General features: G+C 32.0%; 1 protein-coding gene across 1 annotated transcript in view; it reads left to right on the top strand.

Moving 5' to 3' along the window:
* The window catches only part of LOC126735845 (E3 ubiquitin-protein ligase UBR4), an 86,898-nt gene that overhangs the window by 13,941 nt on the left and 56,874 nt on the right, over nucleotides 1-16,083 (top strand). Inside the window, 11 exon segments of the mRNA XM_050439928.1 lie at nucleotides 2,979-3,163; nucleotides 3,224-3,350; nucleotides 3,409-3,635; nucleotides 3,690-3,851; nucleotides 6,910-7,272; nucleotides 9,849-10,043; nucleotides 10,212-10,385; nucleotides 10,445-10,609; nucleotides 10,661-10,980; nucleotides 11,032-11,192; nucleotides 13,301-13,749. Of these exon segments, the coding sequence (XP_050295885.1) occupies nucleotides 2,979-3,163; nucleotides 3,224-3,350; nucleotides 3,409-3,635; nucleotides 3,690-3,851; nucleotides 6,910-7,272; nucleotides 9,849-10,043; nucleotides 10,212-10,385; nucleotides 10,445-10,609; nucleotides 10,661-10,980; nucleotides 11,032-11,192; nucleotides 13,301-13,749 (2,528 nt within the window).

Genomic DNA, 16,083 nt, shown 5'->3' with positions numbered 1-16,083 from the left:
TGGTAGATTTAGCAGTATGACATGAGGCACCGTCCTGTTGAAAGATAAAATCTCCAGATGGATATAAATTGGGTGCACTTGGTAAAAGCCAATGTTCGAGAATGTCTTGATATTTTTCTGCATTTACTATACCATCAATAAAGTGTAACGTTCCCAACCCTTTAGCTGACATACAACCCCACACCATGATGCCCTGTGGAAACTTTACAGTCCTTTTAAGACAATCCTTATGGAATGCTTCTGTTTTGTCCCGAATCACACGCTTTCGATAATCTCCGACACAGACATCAAATTTGCTTTCGTCGCTATAAATAACTTTGTTCCAATTTTCTTTGGTCCACGAGAGTTTTGATTTGGCCCAAATGTAACGATTCCTTTTTTGAGTCTCCGTTAACAATGGTTTTTCTTTGGCCTATGATTACCCTGATGATGGGCTACGTCGGCAATATTAAGGGTTACAATCAGAGTTTTGTATGACCTAAATTAATTGATAAGAATGTACATATAGTACCTTTATGGCTGGTGTGGATATTAAAATTGTTGCTTCGACATGTAAAGATGAAATGGTCCGCCCTGAATAGTTTTTTTCCTCCAGGTACTTTGGACCATATAATTTGGCTGGAATTATTAACAAATAGTTACTTACTAATAGTTACTTAATAATTACTTACAAATAGTCGAGATATACGTATTTGCCTTTTGGTTTGGCCTCATTAATACCTACTAAAGATTAATATGATGTGATTTTCTTTTGCTTCTAGAAAAACATTGGGATTACAATAATCATTTTCAATGGTGAATAGTCACACTTTGACTAAAATGTTATTAGGTTAGAAAGGTAATATTTTAGAGAGTTCCAAGGCAAAACAGAATTATAAAGTGAAAAACTTGACTTTTTACCCCCGGCATTAGAACCCTTAAATCATGGACGGTCGTAATCAAGTTTACATCATTAATATGTAGGGAGTATTACTACATAACAAATGTAATCTTTCAAAGGGATTCAGGTTTAACAGAAGTATAGAGTGATAGAAAATAAACAACTTGACTTTTTACTAACTTTTCGTCCCATGTGGTATTGAATTATAGACGATCATAATCAAATTATGAATCTCTCGCTTTAATATTATTAATTATTGTGATGAAATATTTCTGAATTGGTTAATATGACAAATACTCTGCAAGTTAGTGTAGTTAGTTCCCCGTTAAGAATGCCATATCGCAAGAAAGAATGTAATTTGGCCCAATATAAAGTTTAAAAAGTAGTATACGCTCCCATCGCTTTGAGTTCCGGGGATGAGAATGAGAAGTAGTGCTTAGATGAATTTTAAAGCTTATCTCGAATATGACCCAATTGAATTCTAAAATAATTAAGTTCTGCGACTTTCCACAATTTTTCATGCATTTTTGTATAGGATTTTTAACGAAATACTGGCAGCCTATTTTTATTTTTTTTGGTTTGTCTCTTTTCTTTTTAACAAATTTAGTATATTTCTTGGGATTCAACATTATATGGCAATGGTAACCAATTTTTTTAGGGGTAACATTAAAATTTCATTAATCTCTTTAAAGCATTCCTTTAATTCCATTCGAAACATGATCCAGACCTTTTCTAAATTTCAAATATAACTTCCTTTGATAAAGGTCGAAAAGGAGATTCAATTTTTACGTTTCGAGTTTAAAAATGTAATATACTACTAAAACCTTACTGGCACTTATGCATATACAAAAATAGTTTTAAAAAAATTACAAGAACAGTTATATACAGGGTGTTATAATTAAATATGTACAATAAATTTGACAGGCCATTCTTTAAATAATTTTAGGACAAAAGGTTCAAGTAAATGTCTCGCCACGGCTTCCTTTATGAGATATAGGTTTTTAAATAATATTTTTAAATATTAAAGTAGTGTTAATAATAATTATAAAAGATAAGCATTTTCAAAAGAAACATTTTAGCCTTGAACTATTATTTTTTAAATCATCAAAGTTTTTCAAAAAATTGTCCAAAAAAATTACTCTCAAGTTTAAAAAGTCACAAAAATTAAAATCAAGACCAATTCACTTGAAACTTACTGGAATTGTAAAAAGCGTTCTATTGGCAATCGATGGAAAAAACCAGAAGTAAATTGATCCATTACTTTTTAAGTTATGAAAGTTTCTTAAAAATACTTCAAATAACATTTAGTCTTGAGTTTAAAAATTCATCAAAAATTTTCTTCAAGAAACTTTCAGGGATTATAAACGGATCTATTGGTAAAAAGTTACCCTGGAACCAAAATTGTTCCAGTTAAGGCAGTTTTTGACCTAGGATTATAGTTTTTATATAGAAATGATCTACGGAGTGCCTCCTATAATCATGTAAAAGAACTACTTAAATTCCTTAAAAAGCTTCGAAGTTATGAAAGAAAATATCCAAGAGTAATAAAGAAAAATCAAACTTCTGGGCTGGGACTTGGTGCTTAAAACTAGGAAAGTAGTAACGTACAAAAATGGTTGTGTGTTCTAGAGGTATGCAACTAAGTGCATTTAATTTATTTTTCGAAAACTGAGCAAGACAAAAAAAAATTAAAGAAACAAAAAAGCTTTATTTTTAATAGGTTTATCTTATAAAAAGTTCATGAAAGTCAGTGACGTGCATTTTTCTAGTCAAACATAGTCGTTTAGACACCGCTAAGATTAAATCAACACAACACCTTACTAGTATAAATTACACCTCCAAATTACAACAAAACTGGATAAAAGGATATTTAAGATATTCGAGAAAAACCATTTTTTTATTTAAGTTTAACACCGTATATCTCGTAAACAAAGCTGTTGCAGACATATTTATTTAAACCTTCTATTTTAAAATTACTCATAAAATCGTCTAAAGAATTTATTGTACAAACTTAATTAGCACGCTGTATATATAAAATTGTAATCAACAAAGCTATTGAATTTATTAATTTTTTTTAATCATTTATTACCGTTTCCAGGTGGCCAATATGCGGAGTTTTCGAGTGCCTTAATGAAATTTACCCATAACCTGATAACCAGCAACAATCTGACGTCATTGCAGGCGTGTCTTTTGAATCATTTAGGGGTTTCCCCGTGGAACGCCGATGTACCGCACGCGTGGCCCTTGCAAGTTTATCCCAGGACCCTCACGGTTTTAGCGCAGGTGAGATATTTTCTTTTTTTGATTTTTTAATAATTCGATAATTATAACTGCTCTTTCTAGGTGCTACTTTTAAGACCCCAGAACGAGAAGGAGGCATCTGTGATTAGCATTTGGCATCGATTAGTGAACACGTTGATTGAAAATGTATTGAATGCTCCATCGACCGCTTCCGAGGGCGATTTCGAAGGTAAATAGATTCTGAAGTGTTTTAAAACTTTTTTGCCGAACTTTTGGATTGTTTTTAGATTTGAACGTGGAACACGCAGAGGTTCTCCTCTACCTTTTCCACACGTTAAATTTAATGCAAAAAAAATCCGTGGTTCTTCTGATGGCCGGCGGTGTGCTCAGATGTTCCGAAATAGCCCGTAGCAGCCTGAAAGATTCACAATTATTAAACTTATCTAGGCTTTTGTTGCTTTTCGATTATATTATGAAGCATTTGTACGATGTACCTACCAGTTTATTGGAGAAAGTATGTAAACGCCCTAAAGAGGGATTTAAAACTGAAATTTAATTTATTTTATAGATTCAAAGGAACTTATTTGACCTCACTTACCTGAACGCGGACTTTAAAGATCCGGGAACGCCCAAACCGGATGCGATTTGGAAGGAAATCGAGACGCCTTACAGGAGGATTACTAACGAGAGCCACCCGACACCCAGATTTTATAAATTATCGAATCTAGAGGTATAAATCGTTTGTTTTATTTTGGTTTTCTTAGGGTATGATAATACTCATACCCTCCTTTATTAAAAAGGAAAATAGACTTACGCATTTAGAAGAAATATGAACTTAAATCTTAAAGACACCCTTCATTATATTAATTCAATCTATGTCGAAAAAGTCTAGAATATAATAATTTTCTTGAGGTATAATAGACTTTTTTATACACCCAGTAGCTGAGCTTTTAATATTTTTCTAATATCTATCGACCCTTGCGTTAGTTTCTTCTTTTAAAAATTCTACTGTTACTAACTTTATTTTTTATTAAAATTAAAAAAAAAACGAACAATTACCTATTTATTAAATAAGAAAATTAAATTTAAACCAATGTTTCGGTAGTTAAATCAACTACCGTTATTGAGGTAAATTAAATTAAATATATAAAATTACTTACTTTTATTGTATCTCTCTGATGCTTCTTAGAACAATTAATCAGTTTTTTTTTTAAATTGACACTTTGGCTTTGAAGTTTCTCAAAAAGTAACAAAGGATATACAAAGGTTACTTTTTTTATACTACTAATAGCGGTAAATTTTACGTAAGTGAAACCTGACCATTACCAAAAAGAGTTAATGAACATACATACAGTGTGTCTACTCAAGTTGGCAACATATGGGAAACTTTTTTATTATTAGTTTTATGGAAAAAAACCTAAAATGCAATAATCAAATATCAAATTATTTGTCGCATACGAGGTTTGTCAAAAATTTGATTTTTAAGTGAAATACCTTTATTTTTGACAATAATGAAAATTGTTAGAAAAAGAAGTTGTTTAGAATTAAAAAGACATTCAAATCTGCAATAATATCCTGCTCCTTAAATTTTCTTCTATATTAACCATAATAATGCAAAATGTAAGTGTAATTATGTGAAATCTAGGATGCACAGACAAACAAATGATTTGTTTATAGCAAGAAATGTTTGACAGTGAAGTTGAAAATATCAGTTCTATTTATTATTTGACAAAAATTTAAAAAATTCAGTAAAAATGCCAGCAACATTAAGCACTGAAGATAAAATTTGTATCCAGAGAAATATCTTCATTGGGGTACAGTAAGAAGAATATTAACCAAATTCAAGAATTTGAGATGTAGTAAGTACCAAGAAACGCCAACAATGGGTTGTCAATGAGGACATGGAATTTGAAATAATGCTCTCAATAATCGAACATTCTAAAAAAATCCTTGCGAACTAGGACAGCTTTCATGTCATATCCTATTAACAAAGATACGGTATAAACATTTTAAAAAAGAACTGGTTTTACCCATACAAGCCAGCTCTTAATCACACGTTAACACCAGGAGATCCATAATATCCAAGGAATGTTAGAAGATAACCTATTTATGGGAAGACATATTCTTTTTTTGGATGAAGCAACATTTTCATTAAATGGAACAATCTCTTTCCAAAGTTGCCGTTGGTGGAGTGATACTAATCCAAATTATAACGTCAACAGTATTCAAAGTAAATATGTGGTGTAGAATTTACCGAAATGAAATAATTGGACCAATTTACTTCATGAATATTTGAATGGAAACCGTAATTTACTTTTTTTAGAGAATTAATAAGATTTTCTTGACAACGTTTCCCTGCTTTAACACTCAAAAATATGATTTGAACAAGATGGTGATATCCTGCCACAGTAGGTTAGATGTAAGGCAATACCTAGGCAAAATTGTTTTAATGCTAAGTTATACATCGGTTTTCGGAAAGTTTTTGGCCACTCGCTTTCCTGATTTGTCGCCACTCATTTTTTCCTGAAGCAAGAGGTATATCTTCCAAGGCCATTTACAGATGCTGCTTATTTGGAAATAATCATTACAGAATCGGTATTATTGATTTAAATCTCTGTGTTTCAAGATGGACATTAAGGAATTGAAAGGTTATAGGTATAAAAAAATAAGTGATCAATAAAAATTAAGATATTACTTCTTATTATTAATTATTTTGTTTTGTGAAAATTTGCTCATTAGTTTCTGAAAGGAAAGGTTATCATATTTATAATAAATAAAAATATAAATGTTCGGCATCTCTAGGTAATTTGAGAAAAATTTGTAAAAAAAATATGTTTTAAGTACTAGGATGTTATTGCATATTTGAACATCGTTTAGAGTTCTAACCAACTTTATAACAATTTTCGGTATTGACAAAAATTGAAAAAAAATCAAATTTTTTGACATACGACTAATAAAATCTGGTATTTCATTATTGCATTTTAGGTTTTGGACCATGCAGAGCTTTTTACAAAAATAACTTTTTTTTTTTTAATAAAACTAATAATAAAAAAGCTTCCTATATGCTGGCAACTTAAGGAAACACATTGTATGTATGTTCATTAATTTTTGTTGGTAATCGTCAGGTTTCACCTGTGTAAAAATTATCACAATTACAAGAAATTTTCTATGTTACATTTTTATTTCATTTATTTTCATTAAAAGGTGTAGTTTTAGTCGATAGACATCCTAATGTATTTTGACATTTAAAAATAGTTCTTATGGTAAATTTTTAGCAATATATTTTAATTTTATCAGCAAAACCAGGAATAAATGGTAAAATAAGATTTGTGGCAAAAAGTGGTGGATTTAATTTTATACGCGGATTATCAAACTCTTTAAAGCAATTTTCTAAAAATTCTTAATTTTTGGATAATTAGGACGTTTTTAATGAAATCTTTTTTAGTTGGTAAATTTGCATTATTACAAATAATGTTTGCAGGATCTTAAAACTTTGTACTACTCCTCTTGATTAAGATATTTATTAGTATGAGTTGGTTTATGGTAAATTCTAGTTCACAAAACTTTGTTTTTTTTTATTAAATAATCAAGAAAAGTAAGCTGACCATCAGCCTCTTTTTCGAGAGTAAACCTTATAGTAGCCTCTTTGGAATTAATGTTATTTAAAAGTTAATGGTTTTCTTAGATACGCGTTAAGAAAGGTCGGTAAATGAATCAGTATTGGAGAAAAATCTTATCTAAAGATAAACCATTAAAAATTCATCGGCCCTCTCAATTTTTAACCGTAGATCAACAACCAAGACTCTCCCAAACTGGACGGACTCGCCTGCAACTTTATCTTGGGTACGCCGGACAAGCTCCGCTACCCCTTACTCCTGGACGCCCTGATCGAAATCCTTAACGTTACGCACAACATAAACGCCACTAGCTCCACCAAAATGACCACTTTGGGACTGTTTGGTACCCAGTACTGTTTTACCATCTGCTGGAGGCTTTTGCATCTTTTGCCCCCCTCGATACCTTATATGGAACGTTTGGCTAGCGGAGAGGTTCTCAGTCCCGGACCGTTGCTTATGCACTCGTTAATTTGGGGTCCGAGGGCCGCCCATAAGAATTTCACTCGTTGGTTGAAGGATTGTCTTGTTAAACAGGTAAGAACTAAAGCGCCTTACTCGATTATTTAATATGTTTTCACCATGTGACGCTTCATGCACACTTTCGGAGAGCATCTGTAAGATCAAGCGAGAGTGTGATCAGTGTTGTATGTCAACTATGAATTTAGAAATGCACTAGACTGTATCATATTTTCTATCGAAAAATCTACTAAATGGTAATAGATCTAGTAGAATTTGTAATGGAAAACTAATAGACACATAATTGACATTGCTTAATTTTTCCTTGAACATCATTATATTCCCTACAAAGTGTAAATCACACAAGGTCTATAGATTAAAATAAAGACATTATCACATAGAAATGGTTTAAAGACATTATGGTTTAAACTTTAACATGCCAAAATTAAACGCGATATTACTGCAGCAATATGTAAGCGAAATTGAATAACATATCATAGTGTCACAATTCAAGAAACGTGGTTTTGAGAAAATTGATATTAAAGAACTAAATTCACTTCAGACATTCATATTGAGTTACTAGAACAAAATACAAGTTAAAATAATATTTTAGTGTAAAAAAATATAATTAGCTTTATGTTATTGGTGCAGTTATTTGTTAAAAAAAAATAGTTTTTGGTATTTTTTTAAAAAATATACATCAGTATTGTGACGCCTTTTTAAAACAAGTTATTAATTTAACTCTCATATAAAAAAAAGTTATTTTTTTATTGCAAGAGCTATAAAATGCTGAATATCAACTTGGAATGTGATCTTTTTTCTTATTCTCTTTAAAGTTCACTTTAGTAGCCCTGTTATAGAGTATTTGGAATTATTTTTCTTTTCTTCTGCATAGATCTATTTGCTTAAACTCCTTATCCGTTCTAAATAAAAATGCAACTGTTTCTAAAATTTGGGGAAAACGTGGTTACAAATGTTTTTAATACTCCAAAATTCAAAAGATATATCCAGTAATAGTCTATCTTTTCTCAAAGAGACCGGCTTACCATAGTAATGAAATAAACAAACAAACACGGTTTGTTTATATAATTTTAATACGTAGTAACTAGTCTTTGTCCGATTTTATCAACTTAATTTCTAGTCTTGACTTGTGTCATGTAGTGTTGTTCTCTGCTTCTTTTTTCGTTCTTTTTATTAGTGAATACACAAGTGGATCTGATGATGCCTAGTATGGGCGAAACACGTGTAATCCTTTGACTTTAATAAATTTGCGACCTCTGACTTGAGAGTTTATTTCAATACTATTTAATTTCCAGTAATGTCGCCAGTAATGGGATCTTATACGTAAACTGTGATATTCTTTGTCATGAGATGTGATAGTTTAAGCGTAGACGTGCGTAGACTATGTGTAGACAATATAAACTATGTAGACAAAAAAGATAAACTTGAAACGGAACAGGAAAAAGAAGTTTTTAGATTTATCTTACCTAATCTAGATAGTGATGAAATAGATGGTTTAGATGCATTGACTAAAACAAAAAAGGAGCATTTTGCAACTAGGGTAATAAACACGCCGCAAAAGTCAATAGGCTAACGTTGGACAGATCAGACAGAGGTCTTACATGTGTATTACGCTTCAAAAATAAAAAAGACTTTTGAGGAAGAATAATTCTTTAAACAGTAGTCGGAATTATTGTTTGAGTGAATTTTGACGGACTTTTGACTGATTTTGTTACTTTGGAGAGTAAATTTTTGTTTTTTTGTGAATAAATTATATATACAAAAATATACATAAATAAACAAAAATAAAAACAATTGTTTATGTAAATGATTTGTTAACATTAATATATTGTCTATGCGTAGACAATTAGCTTATTTATCTACATTGTTTATGTATTCATCACTGATGGCGGCGAATGGAATTTTGTGAATTCGTTATAAAAAAAGCTGATACCGTTGAGCTTGTTTTAAAAAAATATTTTCTTTTCAGACGAATTGTTCTTGTTCTTTTTCCATTATATGGCAAATTCAACCCTTTCATTGTTCGATATTAGTCCCAGGAAAATGAGGAGTAGGAGCTTTAGTAATAGAAGCTTTGAATATCGTACCCAGTATCCTCAAAAACTAAATATTTAGGCATTCAGGAAAGCCATCCTATTGGACCATTTTTTATCCACGGTTCTGTTCAACCCTTCTGTTCAATGTATGTTGTAGCCATTGGAACAAGTGTGTTCTGCTATTTTTCAAATCTTTCACTTTCTATGTTTTTTTTTGTCCCGACTTCTAGTGGTCGCTTTGTCTGGTGGATGTGTGACACTCCATATTGACACGGGATTTGGTATACGCAGTTCTTGATCTCCCGTACGGCATAATTAATTTAGTATTATTAAGAAAAAAGTCTAGTCTGTGGAGTTCTATTAAGTGGGGCGAATGTAATTGTTTGTTTATGTTTTGTGAACATTTGAAGACAATTAGTAACTTTTTAGTCTGATGATGGCAAGAATCACTTCTAAAAATATCCTCCTACGAAAAAATAGTTTTTTTATCGAAACTATATTCTAGAAGATTAGAGTTAAATTAAGCGCCAAAAGGTGGAATGTAGGATTAGAACCCGATCTCTCAGTAATTTATTGCATTTATACCAAATTTTTTAGGGTATGTACACCCAAAATACCGACAAGCTGCTTAAAGCGGTCTCTGATGCGGTAAACACATTGGAATCAGACGCAAGTGTCGCAAAGAGTTGCGTTACAGCTTTAATGCCCGATACGAAAGTGGTGCTGAATAAGGAGGACTTGCCGCCCCTGTGGCAACTGATCCTTTTGGACTGTCTTATTGCCAAGGTTGAGGTAAGACAAGATTCTAGACTGTAAAAGCCTAACCCATTATTAATTTAAGTTCATTTTTAAATCACACCCATTAATAAATCAAGTTCATGGTTTTTTGAACTGTTGTGTTCACTTGAGACTAACAAGGTTTTTATTTACCTCAATAAATTATTTGTTAAAAAAAAATAGGTTTCTTTGACCGATACGTGCGATCCAGATGCACCCCCGTCCACCACCGTTCCAGAACCCTCTTGCATCCAGGATTTGGTTCCGCAAGTCATTAAATTAGCCAAGGCAATCCTTCACTGTACCAGATGGACCATGTTCCATTCAGTTGTCGATCAAAATGAAAATACCGAAAAAGTATGTTTTCAACCCTAAATCTTCCTTCAACTAAAACTATTAATTTGTCCACTTTTAAGATTCAATTGAGAGACTTGCAACCATTACACGACGTTTTGGCCATATGCTCAAAAGATAACGCCCTTCTGAGCACTTTGGCGACAGAGATTGAGGCAAATCTGCCCTCCAGTGTCAGCACGGTGCTTCAAGAGTGGAAATGTTCCTTTTTGGACGACATATACTCGGTAAGAGCCTCAAAACCGATAAAAACATACATGTTAATCAGTATTTTATAGATGCAGTACCGCAACGATATAATCCCCTCAGAAAATTACCTTTTGAGGATAATAGACGTTCATATGTCCTCGCTGTCCAAATCTTCAACATTTAACATCGATCTAAGCCTGAAAAGTACCCTGGAAAATTTGGTGAAGTTCGTGGTGCAAAGGGCCCCGAAAATCGAAAACACCGACACCAAAAATAAAGCGATCGAATTGCTGATATCGATCACGACCGATGCGAGGACGGAATATTTGTATCACGTCGCCATCCTGGCTTTGGACAAGATGATCGGGGATGCCGAGACCGACGAGAGGCAGAAGAGAGTTTATATTCGGTAAGAATCGATATTTCTGTATGTTAAAATGTTAATTTGGGATGTTCTCAGAGTTTTAGATCACACTTATAATTTGCTGATGAATTACACTAATGCTGTACATGAGCAAAAGAGTTTGATAAACGAGAAGATATTACACAGTTGTCTGATGTTTTATGAGAAAATTATCGAGAAGAGTTCGGGGAGGCAGGCATTAGAGACTTTCTTTACCGGTAAGTGTAGTTTCTTATTTATTTATATTTTTTATTAGTAAGTAAACAGTTTTTTCGAAATTTTTAAGATTCTTTCTTTAATATATTAAAAAACAAACATATATATAACTGGGGAAAAAACTTATTCTAAGACACAGTCTAGGCATACAGTCCCTAAATTGTGTTATAAACTGACAACCAGTTGATACCAAACCCTACTGTCCGTGGTTTATTGTTAATCTTTTATAATGATACCTCAGTTCAATAGCAAGTCTAAAAATTTCAAAATTTAGTTATTGCATCTATGAATCTCAGAATACAATAATTTATCAATTTCCATAGTCTAACAAGTCATATTTTATACTGGATTTTAATGATACAACACTAGATTACAAAGATACAACTAAAGATTACAACAACTATAAATTTATATAGGGTGTTTCAAATTTGACACTTAACATCAGAGATACGCAGATGATTAAATTAGGGCAAAGGTGAGAATTGGTGAGCTTAACAATATGCCGCTTAAAAAATTCCTGATGGTTTCGATTGATAAAATTCGATATTTTGATTTTATTTTATTTTAGTTTATTTATTATCCGATTTTAAAATAATTTGCGCTTTTGCATTGCCACCTTTTTCGTGTTACATGTTGGTGTGTTTTCTTATAGGCGCCATATTGGATTTTTGCATTTTTAAAACTTCAGTAACACTACCTTTTCAACGATGTATTACAAGTAATATTTATTATTCTTAAAAATCAAAATTTTTGGAAAAAACTAAATTTGCCTTACTAGGGTGTAGGGTGTAAGTTAGCAAAAAAAAACAAGATATGATATAAGAAGAGATATAATTAAAATTTATTATAAATACGATTGAAATTCCATTATAAAGTCAAAAATGTATTTATTGATGTATCAAGAGTGACAGCAACCGCACCATACTTTATTTAAAACTTTAAATAAAAATCTTGGTGTGTTTGGTTCTTTTAATAGGCCTAAAAGTAAATATAGCAATAGAATGGATGAAGAAACTAAAGGAAATTTAATGAGGTGTGGATTAGCGATTTTTGTACTTATTGCGCTACATAAAGAAATACTCTGTAGGTAGATAAATATAAAGGAATATAAAAGAGGGCAGTAAAAAATCTAAAAGAATATAAAGTATATCAAGTATGCACAACATTCTTCAAAATACATTAGCAATTAACAATCGAACTATTTTAAAAATAACAAATAAAAATCTGGTTCATAAGTCTAACTTTGAAATTCCATCAGAGCTGACTAATGCAACAAAATAAATATTATACTTATTGAAATACAGCTGTTGATACAACCCTTAAGGGTTTCCTCGTATAGACATAATCGGCACGAGAATGTAACTACACCCTTGACTTTTGATCTACCAGATGGGTCTAGTTTGTATCCCTACATAAATTCCATTAAAAGTCAAGCAAGTGGAGACGTTTACGTTTGCCTTTCTGTAAAATGCTCTCTTAAATAAAATCAATGCGTGTATTCATGAAAACGTTTTTCCTGACCTTTGGAAAAAAACTATTATCTTTCCTCTACCAGAAGTCAATGATTTAAAAGAATTCAAAGATCTAAGGGCTATAAGTACTTTATCAGTAATGTCTAAGATTTTAGAAAAGCATATTTGTGAAACAAATGCGGTCATGTTTAGGTAAATTCTTCATTATTCCTAGTCGCCAATCTGGTTTCCGCAAAAATTTTAGTACCACTATGTGTCTTTTTAATCCAACGACATTAGATTAAATCAAAAAAATCATAGTGTTACATGCTTGGGGCTTCTGAATTTTTGCAAGGCATTTGACCGTAGATCATAATTTGCTTCTCGCAAAATTACATTATTTCTTGTGTTTTCTCCAGCGCGTGACGATTTAACTAAGAAATCCTATTATTTACCGGTGAACAAAGGAGTTTCACAAAGCTTTATGTTGGGCCCTCTTTTATTTTCCCTTTATATGGCCCATATGTATAAATTATATGATACTCTAAATTATTACGATACGTATGATTCATTATTATTATATACCATTTAGTAACAGCCTGTATGTCTGCCCAAAGTTTAAACCCGAATAAAATGGTAAAATTTCGTATTGTTTTTAGGCGAAAAAGACCTAGTAAAAGTGCTAATGTCCGTATCGAGTCCGCGCATGTCCCAACAATACAGCACCAGGGTCCTTCACTTCTTCAACAAACTGTTCCAAGCGGCAGAGAAGAGCTCGACCGATCCCAGTTTGAACTATTTGTGCTCGAGCATGGGCAAACTGGCCCAAGTGGAGAGCGAGAAACTGCAAAGGTGGCTCAGGCAGATCATTTTGGGGCCCACAGATGCCGAGGCTACCAGGTAATATCCCAAAGTTAAGCAAATGCTTGATGAAGTTCACTCTTGGGGTGTTTTTTTTTGTAGTGAGTCGGTTTTGAAACCGAAAAACGCCACTGGTTCCGAAGAGAAAGAACTGTATGTCGCCATGGAAGGTAACGAGGATAAAAAGTCTTTGGTGCAGGAAAATAGTCAGTTGTTGCAAGCCCTGACAAGCTATATAGTAAAACAGGTAAAATTATAACCTTTTTTTTAATCAATTTTCTTCTTCGATATATGATGTTCGTTTAATAGTTTTCACAAGACACACATAAAGTCATTGAATTAGTAATAGGAGACATAAATATTAAAATCTTTGAAAATACGGAAATAAGCAATGACTATTTAATTTAATTGCAGGAAGAAAATTAAATCGTACTTTTAATGATTCCAAAACATGCATTAATCATAACTTCGAAAAAACAAACGAAATTAATCACATAAAAATTGTTTCGTTGCTTCTTGACTCCAAAGTATCCGACCATTACCAATTATACTGAAAATATTCATATAAAATATAAACCAAGAGAATAAAACAACTTTTAGCAAACATACATTAACTACTACATATTTAAAACAAAATAGTGGAGAATAATTATTATATAATACTGAACTCCCAAATTTACAATATTATGGACAATATAAGAAACATAGAAATCAACTTAGTAAACTTATAAATGAAATAAAAGCTCAACACTATAAAAAGATTATAAATAACAACAAAAAAATGTGGCAAATAATAAATGAATGCAACAATAAATACCAAAAATCGAACACCAACAGAAATTAAAATATATTGTCATATGACGGTTGGAGAAAAAATGGCTAATGGATTATTAGAAAAGGTAGAGCAACCGAAAATTCCACTGATATCTATCTACCGAATTCATCTACCTTAAACCAATAACAAATACAGAATTAATTGACAGAATAAAATCACTTAAAATTGATGCAGGTTTTCACAAAATAACCGTAAAAATCCACTTATATCAATAATCGTAAAACCTATATTTAAAAAAAGGCAAACATATATAGTTAAAATTTACCGATCAAATTTAATATCAAACTTGCGAAAATTTTGTTGAAATGAAAACGCCCTCGTATTGGCTTTATTACTAAATACAATACCTTGTCACCCAAATAATTTGGATTTCGGAAACGACGAAATTGCTTGCCTGTCAGAGGAAATATACCAATTAATTGACGCATCTAAAAAAAGGGCTGCAGTATTTATAGACTTAGCAATGGCTTTGAACACTGTGTGTCATGGAGAGCTTTTGCGAAAGCTAAAAAGTATCGGAATCCGGGGAATTGCGCTTGAATTAATATAAAGCTACTTATACCAAAGAACGCAATTGGTACAAAGAGGAAATGAATTTAGTCAAAAAAACTTCGGGGTCCCACAAATATAATCGTTTTAATATTATTAGTAATCTACATAAATGACCTACTAAAACGTGATCTAAATGTCAAAATTGGGTCATTTGCAGATGATACGGTTTACTACACAAATGGTGATACATGCGAAGAGGTGGAATAAGACATAATAAAAATTATACATTGGTTAGGCACAAATCAATTATGTTCCATTCTTTAGCTTACGGTACCGGCCTTCCAACAAATACCCAAATTATTATTAATTCTTAATTTAGAAATGAACCAGTTATAAATAAGTCAAAAAATTTCCTAGGAATAAAAATTGACTCTCATCTGCAAGACTGGAACCACATATTCTCTAAATTCATGTCCATTATCTCATTCCATAAAAAACCATCAATCAATCATCATTTGATATCGCTCTCTGTTTACCGTAGTAGCTTGTTCGTCTTCATTTTCAAAAAAAAAAATGGTCCAATGATTCCCCCAACCCCAAAACCACACCAAACTGTGACACGTTGAACATGCATTGGCTTTTCGTGGATTTGCTTAGGATTTTCATAGCCCCGGGTGCAATATTTTATTGCAAAAATGATTGTCCTCTGTTTTGCTCTTTAGGATCCAACTGCAAAAAGTACGGCGTTGTTCATAATCGGTTGGCTTTAGCTCTTGTGTAAGTTGAATAAGTTGAGTCTTGTAAGGATGTAGACCTGCTAGTGCCCAAATTTTGCGAACGCCTTTTAACAGACATGTGAATTTTCAGTTACACTTTCACGAACAGCTTCAATATTCTCAACTGAACGAGCTGGACGTTCCCATTCTTTTGTTTTCATGTCTTGCACCGATCCGGTAGTTTCGAACTTATGCACTATTTTGCAAATGGTTACTTCTGAGAGACGATTGCGTACAACAAAGTAATCACGAATTCGCCGATATGTGGTGAAATAAGGAATGAAATAAAAACCGTATAACATAAACATGGTTTGAGATAAGAATAATGGCAAATAAAAACATTCGAACCTCTTATTGGAATACCTTTTATAAACAGCGATAATAAATCATCAGCAATAAAAAATATTTACCAAAAGATATAAAAACTAAATGTTGTGGATTATTTAACGAAAAGACCCTGTCTTTGGTGCGAGATAAA

This window comes from Anthonomus grandis, chromosome 5 (assembly GCF_022605725.1).
Source record: "Anthonomus grandis grandis chromosome 5, icAntGran1.3, whole genome shotgun sequence".
In the NCBI taxonomy this organism is placed as follows: Eukaryota; Metazoa; Arthropoda; class Insecta; order Coleoptera; family Curculionidae; genus Anthonomus; species Anthonomus grandis.
The sequence above is the reverse complement of the archived record's forward strand: the minus strand, read 5'-3'. Positions and strand labels throughout refer to the sequence as shown.